The sequence below is a fragment of the Rhinopithecus bieti genome, unplaced genomic scaffold (genome assembly GCF_001698545.2).
Source record: "Rhinopithecus bieti isolate Rb0 unplaced genomic scaffold, ASM169854v2 scaffold_31531, whole genome shotgun sequence".
In the NCBI taxonomy this organism is placed as follows: Eukaryota; Metazoa; Chordata; class Mammalia; order Primates; family Cercopithecidae; genus Rhinopithecus; species Rhinopithecus bieti.
This window is the reverse complement of record NW_016814088.1, coordinates 3006015-3016186: the sequence shown is the minus strand read 5'-3', so window position 1 is coordinate 3016186 and position 10172 is coordinate 3006015. Positions and strand designations below refer to the sequence as shown.

Here is a 10172-nt window from a genome sequence, read left to right as displayed (position 1 = left end):
AAAAAAAAAAAAAAAAAAAAAAAAGAAAATGACTAACACTGCAGAGGCAAAATATATACTATTTCAATAAACCAGGTTCTGAAGAACCATGAACTTATGAGTAATAAAAGCATTCCTGACTTTTTAAAATAGTGACAAGACCTGAAATTTGTGAGGATCAGGCATTTGGCAATAAAAGACATAAGGAAATGTTTCCAGGCTCTATGAAAAATCTTAACATGCACTGACTGAACAACAAACTAATATGTAATATACCTCTTCTATACTCATTCTAAATCTTTGCTGACACATAATTATTCCTCACATGGACCCCAAAATTTTGTGTTGCATTTTAAATTAAATTATGTGTGTAAACAGGCATTCTGTAAAAAAAAAATTGTTGTGATGGTGTACACCCAAAAATAAATTCTGCTAGAATGCTATTTCTGCACTTAACATGTTTTTTCTTAAAATTAGATACCAAGATTTACCATACAGGAAACAAGTATTTCCAAAACAAAATCAAATTATGCATTATTACCTATAAAATTCTTTCCTCTTCTATTCTACTGCTAACAGGCATACATTTTTGGCTAAATGAATCTTGGATAAACACCAATTCCAAACCTTTTCCGACCCTTTTAATCCATAAACCAATTTCCAAACCAATTCCAACCAAATCCAAAACCAATTCCAACCTTTTGATCCATAAAAGTCATTTTCTAGTTTCTCATATTCATGACCTCAAAATGAAATACGCTGGTACGCTAGAAATGAAATTTCTAGCCCGCTTTTTCCCCCAATTAATAATCTAAGAAAAGCAATGAAGATTTTTTATTTTTACTGTTTTGAAGCTAGGAGAAACGACTATTTAGTAATGTTCTCTCTAATTTTTCTGACTTCTCTTTTAAAATATTCATCTATACATAATAATTATATATGTATGCATATATCACACACACCCATACACACACACAAACACATATATATGTATATATATATATAATTTCCCCTTGGTGGATTCCTTCTTTTTAGTATACCTTTTTTATTTCTCTGGAAAGATGGAGATACAATGAAGGACTAGCAGAAGAGAATAGCCCAAGGGTGCATTTTCTGTTCCAGACTCTACCACAGCTGTTTTATTGTTTTGTCGCTCTTTGTTTCTCAGTTACCTTAATGTAAAGTAAGGGTTTTGTAACTCAGTGATGTTTTGCTAGGTGTGTTGTAAATAATTTAACCTTGCTTAAAGAGAGATCTGGTCTTTACTGTCTACTTCTGAGAGATAATTTCTAAACTCTTAAGATGTCATGCCTGATAAAGTGTCTCTGTGTGCCTGAGCATCTGGGGTCACACTGGATACTCAAACAATGTGATCTAGGGTGGGGACTTCAGGTCATGAAGTATCAATTCAAATTCCTGAACACTGAAGTGGGCTGACTAGGGTGATATCTCATATGTATTGCCACACATTGCTGGGAGAAGTAGCATTGTCCCTGACTGCCCTGGGAAAGGACAACCGGAAGCTCTACTCTTGAAACTTCCCGGAGCTCTGCCTTATGTGTCTCTTCAATTTACCGATTTTAAGTATATTTTTTACTATAATAAACCATAATCATGAGTATAATAACTTTCATTTAATTCATTTCGCCCTTCTGGTGAATTATCAAAACTGAGGGTGGTCTTAGAGAGCCCTGGACTTGCAATTTGGGATCAAATGTGAAGTTGGTTTTAGAGACTGCCCCCTAAATTTGCACCAGGAATGAGAAATGCACCTTCTTCTACTCATCCTTCAGAGCACAGCTTAAACTTCACTTTATCAGAAAATTATTTTCTGACTCCAAGGGCACTTTTTTCCCCCCATTTAATAGTGTTCTTAGTATGCACTGACTGAACAGTAAACAAACATGTCATTCTTATGTTGAAGTCCTGCTTCTCAATGTGATTGCACTTGGAGACAGGATGTTTAAATAGGTAGTTAAAGTTAAGTGAGCTCGTTAAGTGTGGGTCTCTGATCCAATAGGATCGTGTCCATATAAGAAGAGAAAGAGACACTGGGGATGCACATCTCAGATGTCCATGTGAGGGCAAAGCAAGAAGAAAAGACTTGCAAGTCAAGGAGAAAGGTTTCAGGAGAAGTTAAGCCTGCCAACATCTTGATCTCAAACTTTCAGATGCCAGAACTGAGACAAATAAACTTCTGTTTTTTAAGCCATCCAATCTGTGGTATTTTGTTATGGCAGCTCTTATGGGCTAATACTGTTTCTTCACATCATATTTTCTCATCATGCCAGCAAATTCACCTAAATGTTATTTAGTACAATTAAAATTCAATAATTAATTGCATGATTCTATCACTTCCTGGCCTTCTGGCTAAGATCAAGTGTAATTCATTGCATGATTCTTAATTTAATGTGTTTTCATTCCCTCTTCATTCACAATCATTTGAGTATCTTCCTGATGATATCAGTGATCTTGCTTGCTACTCAATTGTCAACATTTTGTATAGTGAAACAGAGTAGTTAATAATGTTTAAATGAGTGAATGAGTAAAAAATGAATCAATAAAAGATTGAATAGCTAATAAAATTACTGTAGGTGAATATTTACAGCATAATTACCATTTGAGAGACCACTCCAGTTACCTATCCCCTAATATCAATATAACTTTATTTATGCTCTGAGCCTAAAGATTCATCGATCAGTGACTTGACTTCTAGATCTGACAATGAACAAATCTCATCTCAGCCTAAATCATGACTGCAACCACAAATGACCTTGGTTGGAGCAAGCCACAAAAACATACTGTTCTCACATAAATTCACCGTCACTAATTTCAGGGGAGCGGGAGCCTGATTCTTAGTGCTGCCTGGCAATCCTATCACATTTGCTGGTTCTGTCACTCTTTCACTCTGTTAGTGAATTATTTCATGCCCTCTCCTCAATTCTGACAGCAACACAGCCTTTTCCCATTTTTTAAAATCTTAGGTGATGACCTTTATACTTCACTAAAAAAATTGGGGCAACAAGTAGGGAACTTTATCAATTTTCATGACAGTTGCTATTCCTCTATTTCACAGGCAGGAATTACCTCAGTTCTCTCTGATACTACTCTGAGTGAATTCTCTATGCTGTTGTGATCCTAGCTAATGACGACATCTCCACTTTTGCTTTAGATGCATCCTTCTTATCTACTCAATGATGTCACTCTATCAACTCTCCTTTTCTCTTTCATCATCAATTTTCTTTGCCAATAATTTTTTTCATTGCTTAAAAGTGTTTTAAAATTTTCAAGAATAAATATTGAAATAACAATCTGTCTTGACCTCATCTGACCTTTAATTACTGAACCATTTGCTTTGTTCCATTTACTGACAAACTCTTTAAAATAATGTTCTACATTTTCTCATCAATTTCCATCTTCTAATTCTCTCTTGAACCAGGTTTTTTGCTTCTTCTCTACTTTTGAAATTGCTTTAATCATGATCTTCAAAGATTTTCACGTGCTAAATTCATTGACCATTTATTTGTCTTTATATTCCTTGGCTTATAGCAATAGTTGACACATGCTCTTAAGTCGGTTTATATCACACTTACCTGGTTGTCTCCTAATATATTGGCCATTTCTCATTAGTCTCTTTTACTGATTCTTCAACTCAGTTGTCTTTAAATTTTGGAATACCCCAAGGCTTAATCCTAGAAACTACCGATACTCATTCCTGAGAAAATCTCATTATCTCATTCTATCTGATGATTTCAAATGTCATTTAAAAGTTGATGATTCCATTTTTAAAAAGCTCTAGCCTGACCTTTCTCTTGAATTTTATACAAATATCCAACTTACTGTTTGAACTTTCCAATTAAATATTCGACCTCTTGTGGCCAAATTGAGCTCTTGACAGAGAGGCATATCCTTGCCAAACTTGTACCTCTCACAGTTTTCAATCCCATTTCTTGGCAACTCTGTTTTATAACTACTCAAACAAAAATTTTAGCATCATTCATAGTCTGCAAGGATGTAAGTCACATCCTCATTGTTTGTCGCCAGCAATTCTTTTGACTCTACCTTCAACATGTATCAAGAATATGATTACTTCTCACATACCCACTCTTGCCATTATGAAGAGGAAAGTCTTCTAGGAGTGTCAGAATAATAGAAATTAAGAGGAGAAAAGATATTTTAATGAGTATTATTGCATATTACACATAAGAACCACTTTAAATAGTTTAGACATATATGAATTAAGATTGAAATTCCCATTTGTAGGACTGAATAACATAGACTACAGCTTTATTTGTATTTCCATATTGTATTCATTGTTGTTTATGAATGAGCAAACTGAAAGCTAGTTTAATAATTTGTCTAAGATTACATGAGTCAACAATAGGTACTCTAGAATTAAAATTAGAAATGGCTTCTTCCAGGATTTTCAGAGTTTTACAGATCAGCTCTCAAATTAAATTAAAAACCATAACAACTTGAATGAAACCATGCCTGCTTAATAGGAAATAAGTAGGAATGTCTAGGATGTTTTATTATTTTCCAACATTTATTGATTAACACCTACTATATTATAAGTCTGACCTAGGTTTGAGATGAGACAACTATGTTGTTGCCACAATCTTCTTAGAATTCAGTTCTTCAAAGTTTTATTGTAAATTTTTAATTATTTCTTTACTTATCATTATATTCAACTTCTTAAACTCAATTCTCATCCCTGGAGTGCTTTATACATTTGTGTCTTCTCTTCTCAAATCTTGGAATCTGATTCTTATATCTGGCTCATGATAGACACTGACACAGACATTAGCTATCTTCTTGTCTCTAACTTGTGCATTCTACTAACTTAAACTTGTTTTTTGAAAAACAGCTGTGTCACCTTTTCAGCAAAAGATAGATTCCAAGACCTCTAGTGAATGCCTTAAACCCCAAATAGTACCAAACCCTATATATAGTGTTTTTAGCTATATATTTATACTTATGATAAACTAAAAATAAAATAGAAAAATTATAACAATATACTGTAATAAAAGTTGGTGAATGTAGTCTCTGGCTCTTACTCTCAAAATATCTTATTGTACTCTACTCACCTTTCTTTTTGTGATGATATGAGAAGACACGATGCCTACATGATGAGATAAGGTCACCTGAATGACACAGTCATTGGGACATAGCCTTCCACTACTATTGGACTGTATATTGTGGAATCAGTGTAACCGTCCCTTACTTGCAGTAAATGGCTTGGCACAATTAGTTTGAGGGGATCCTTTGCTGAAGTCTTCTTTAAGGTCAGTGCTTTGTGGCACAATATGCTACCATCCATTGAAACACATTTTCTGTTCATGTCTTCTACCTACAAATGTAATGCCTTTTCTGTTTTAACTAAGCACTTATTATGCTCTATGGCCATAACTTTTGCAGTTTGAGGTATGACAGTCAAATTAGCATAAATTTATTTTTCTTTCTCACAATTACACAGATAGATTTGTTCTTACCATGGGTTTTAGCAAGCTCAGCATATGTTTTTTTCCTTTATTAAGTCAGGAATTTTTACATTTTCACTTAAAGCACTTTACAGCTTCTCTTCGACGTATTTGAATTGCTATCTTGAGTTTTGCAGCCTTATTGAGTAAAATAAATGTTATTTCAATACAAGCACTGCTATACTGTGATAGCTGTTCTGATAACTGAGATGGCTACAAAGTGACTAACAGGTGGGTAGCACAGACAGCATGGATACACTGGACAAAAGGATAATTCATGTCTCAGGAAGGATGAAGCAAGAAGGTGCAAGATTTTATCATGCTACTCAGAACAGCAAAATATTTAAAACTTAAGAGTGGTTTATTTCTAGAATTTTCCAATTAATATTTTCAGACTGTGGTTGACTGCAGGTAATTAAAACTGTGGAAACTGAAATCACACATAAAAGGGGGCCACTGTACAAATCACTCAAATCCCCAATGGGTATTTGATCTTTGTCCTAGTGAAACCAACCCAGTAGTCTCATAGACTGTTCTTTTGGATAAACATAAAAATTGACCTGTCTGATCTTAAAACTTGAAGCTTACATTTGTTTTATCTGAGTTCCTTCCTCAGGAAAGGACCTTCTCAAAAAAAGTATCAAAGAACTGAAACTCATCAGATCACCATATCCTGACAATGAGATGCCTGACCCTTCATTCATCATGACTTCTTTGGTACCTCTCCCTAGTTACTGTTTTTTTACACATTGTTACATTTCTTCCTTGCTATATAAACCCCTAGTTTTAGACCATCAGGGAGATGGATTTGAGACTAAGCTCCCATCTCCTCCGCTGCAGTCCCTGATTAAAGCCTTCTTCCTTGGCTATATTTATTGTCTCAGTGATTGGCTTTCTGTGCAGTGAGCAACAGGATATAGACCCTACCAATGGTGTTTCACTATCACTAGTATAGGATTCCTGTTTGATCATTAATTTTAGTTAATATGGTAGACATTCCCACTAGGTTCACAAAATTTCTGATTAAAATAGTAACAAAACAACAAAAGCAAAACAATAATCCTGAACCAGTAGTTAGTTTTAAAACAAATGTTTGGTTACCTAGTAAAATTTGACACATGGTGAATTTAACCTTTGTTTTAGATACAAAACAAATTCTAATCTTCATATTTTCATCGTGTTTTAGTATTAGATAAACTACTGGTACTGTCTAATACTTTTATTAAGGTTTAAATTACAGACCTTAATGTATTTTCCTATTCCATCCAGAGCTAAGTAAGAAAATGCTAATAAGCTCAGGCAATGTTTTGTGAGTCTAAATTCTTTATCCAAAGTTCACATTGTATTTAAACCCACTTCTTAATGAATCAGTGCTTAATGGATCAATGTTTAGATTGTATTTAAACTCAGTTCTTAATGAATCAAAAACGGATCTATTATCCCTTTCTGAATGAGATTCTTGCGAGATGATAGAGGAAGGGCTGGTGAGTTTATCCGTGTTTTCCTGAACTTATACTTTTAGCTCTTGCTTAGGCTTTTTCTGTCTTGACTCGGATAACCTGATGGTGATATTTAGACACCTGATAAGTCCATTGATTTTCATGAATCAAGTTTCTAATGAGATCTTGGCTAAATTGGGAAGCATGCAATGGTATATGCTTTTGTGGCCCAAGACAGATTAAAACTGGACCTAAATTAGAGCAAACATAGTTCCAGATATGCTTATGTTAAAACTGTTAGTTCAGAAAACTAAGAGAATTTCTATCTCATTCCATTGCATATGAAATTAACACCCACAAAGGAAGATAGCACTATTGGCTTATATATTTAATTATTTATTTCGGAAGTCCTAATTATATTCCCATACCTCTCTGCCCTGGTGCCCATGTAACTTCTTTGTTCAGAGGTATGTCTTCCTTTTCAAAACATATCATCTTCTTCATACAACCTCTCAATGCAGCAGATTTTTCTTGCTGAGGAACATATGTCTATTTGCTTTTCACTCTCAAGACAGTCTCTTTTACAACGACCATAACGTTTGGTGCAACGATCAGCATCCACCAAGGTACATGTTGCTACAGTAAAAGAAGAGTAACAGAAATTACTAATCTTTTATTTAAGCATATATTACTTCTGATTTCATAGAGTATGATATGTACATTGTACCGAGTTTAGAAGATACCAAAAAAATACACAAAAACTATCTTATACCCCCATGTATATGCAAAATTAAAACTTGTTTTAAAATTAATATATGATTTAAAACTTCGTGACATATATTATTCTTCTCAAAAGATTCAAGATATTTTAGAGCTACATGACAATGTATATAATCTTTCAGCTATTTTTGGACAATCATATAACATCTAAAGGTTTTGTTGTTGTTGTTGTTGTTGTTGTTGTTTTTGTTTTTTTTTGTTTTTTTTTTCTGGAGTCTCGCTGTCTCCCAGGCTGAAGTGCAGTGGCGCGATCTCAGCTCACTGCAAGCTCCACCTCCCAGGTTCACGCCATTCTCCTGCCTCACTGAGTAGCTGGGACTACAGGCGCCCGCCAGCACGCCTGGATAATTTTTTGTATTTTTAGTAGAAACTGGGTTTCACTGTGTTAGCCAGGATGGTCTCGATCTCCTGACCTCGTGATCCACTTGCCTTGGCCTCCCAAAGTGCTGGGATTACCGGCGTGAGCCACCGCGCCCGGCCAATATCTAAAGTTTTTAATATTTCAGGATTATGAAAAACAATGTGGGTTACATATTTTAATACTTACATGATATATCCTTATGATAGTTGTAAAAAAGTTTAATTTTAGGGTTTTAGTACTGCCACAAAAATATATGCAATTTTGCCCCATTGCAATTTTAATTTTATGTCCTTATTTATGTTTAATACTTTTCCTTCTTTTATAAAATTTTTTACATACTTTGTTGATCATATAATTGGAATTTTAAAATTAACACATTCACAAAATTTAAAAAATATATTGTGGATAGTAACTTTTATCTGTCATATTTGTCACCAGTTGGTCTACCTTAGTTGTTATTTTTTGTATTGTTAGCTATGGATTTTAAACAATAACACTTTCATTACAAGATACATAAATATTCAATTTAAAATGTAAACAGTTTTGTATTTTTATATGCAGTAATGTACAAAATCATATATTTTAAAGTGTTATTTTACTTTCAAAATAAATTCTTGCATAGAATTTTCATCATAGTATATTATTTATTATAGCATTTTCTCTTCATATCAACTGTACCTGTCAGATATGTAGCTAACTTCCTTTCTTTTAAACGATTAAATGATTGTTCCACACTATTTATTAAAATATTTTCTCCATCTCTTTAAATGATTTTCACTATATGTTTAATGTTGTTATATGCTAAATTCTCACAAGCTAGATCTCTTTCAGCTATCAATGGCATTTTATGAATATAGCTACGGATTTTTGAAACAGAAACAGCTTAGATTACAAAATGTATAATAGAAAAGCACGTGCTTTATTATATTTTATTTCTTCATGTATAAACGTTAAAAATAAAATAAAACAAACTTGCAGAAGAGTACCTAAACATAAATGCTCAGCTAGGAGTGTTATTAAACACTAGGGACCTATGTAAACATTACCCAAGTCAAGAAATAGAACGTTTCTGGCACGCTTCTGCCCCCTTGCAATTACTATTCTTTTCACTCTTTCACTTCAAAAAAAAAAAAATTGTCTTGATTTATATTTTGTTTAAGCCTGCTCATGTTAAAGCTTTATGTGAATGCAACAGCACAGCACATATATTTTTACATCTCATTCACTCACAATTTTGTTTTTGGAGATTTGTTCTTGTTTTGCATAACTGTAATTCTTCCATTTTCATTATCATATAGTGGACTGTTACATGCATATACTACAATTTAGCCTTATCTGCTGATGAATATTCAGGTTGTTTCCAGTTTTTGAATGCTTTTGTACTTGACTCTTGGGGCATATGCTGAGGCATTTTTGTTGGGCATATCCCTAAGGGTGAAATACAATGGCAATGTGTCTGCATAGCTTCAGCATTAATAGATAACACCAAGCATATTTTCAAATCATTGGTGCTAACTTAAACTTCCAGCAGCATTGCGTAATACTTTCAGACATCTAAAACCCAAGAAATGCTTGATATTTTTAATTTAGTAATTATGATGTGAATGTAATGACACCTCATATATCTTAACCCATTTTATATTTCATAATAAAATGCCCTTTTTTCTGATTACTGAAAAAGGGTAACATACTTTCTTATGTTTACTGACCTAATAAATATCTATTGTTTAGAAAGTGAGCCATCTTTGGTTTTCTATTGGGCTGTCTTTTTTATATTGTTTTATGTATGTTATTTATATATTCTAGTTGTGTTCCTTTTGTATGCTAAATGTATTGCACATATTTTTTCTCAATATAGAGCTTGCTTTTTTTTACTTGATTTTTTTGATTTACAAAAGTTTCCGAATTTTAATGTAGTCAATATTATTTTTTCTACTGATTAAGAAATACTACTACTTGTATGTCAAAATTGTTAATAAATTCTTTTACGTTAACTTGTATGGTTTATTGTTTGGCCTTTTTCCATGCTTGCATCTCAGGTTATTTGGAATGAGATTTTGCATGTGGTAAGAGGCAGTAGTCAAATTTCATTTTTTCTTCTTATGACTGCAATGAAACCAGTCCTGTTTATTG

The 10172-nt window shown here is 33.3% G+C and overlaps 2 protein-coding genes across 2 annotated transcripts in view; both read right to left on the bottom strand.

Moving 5' to 3' along the window:
- Positions 1 to 4093, bottom strand: part of LOC108513740 (Beta-defensin 133) — an 11089-nt gene extending 6996 nt beyond the window's left edge. Inside the window, exon 1 of the mRNA XM_017849595.1 lies at positions 4081 to 4093. Within this exon, the coding sequence (XP_017705084.1) occupies positions 4081 to 4093 (13 nt within the window). The remainder of the gene's footprint in view (positions 1 to 4080) is intronic.
- Positions 4094 to 7379: 3286 nt separating this feature from the next.
- DEFB114 (defensin beta 114) overlaps positions 7380 to 10172 on the bottom strand; it is a 5218-nt gene continuing 2425 nt past the window's right edge. The window contains exon 2 of the mRNA XM_017849600.1: positions 7380 to 7534. Coding sequence (XP_017705089.1) covers positions 7380 to 7534 — 155 coding nt within the window. The remainder of the gene's footprint in view (positions 7535 to 10172) is intronic.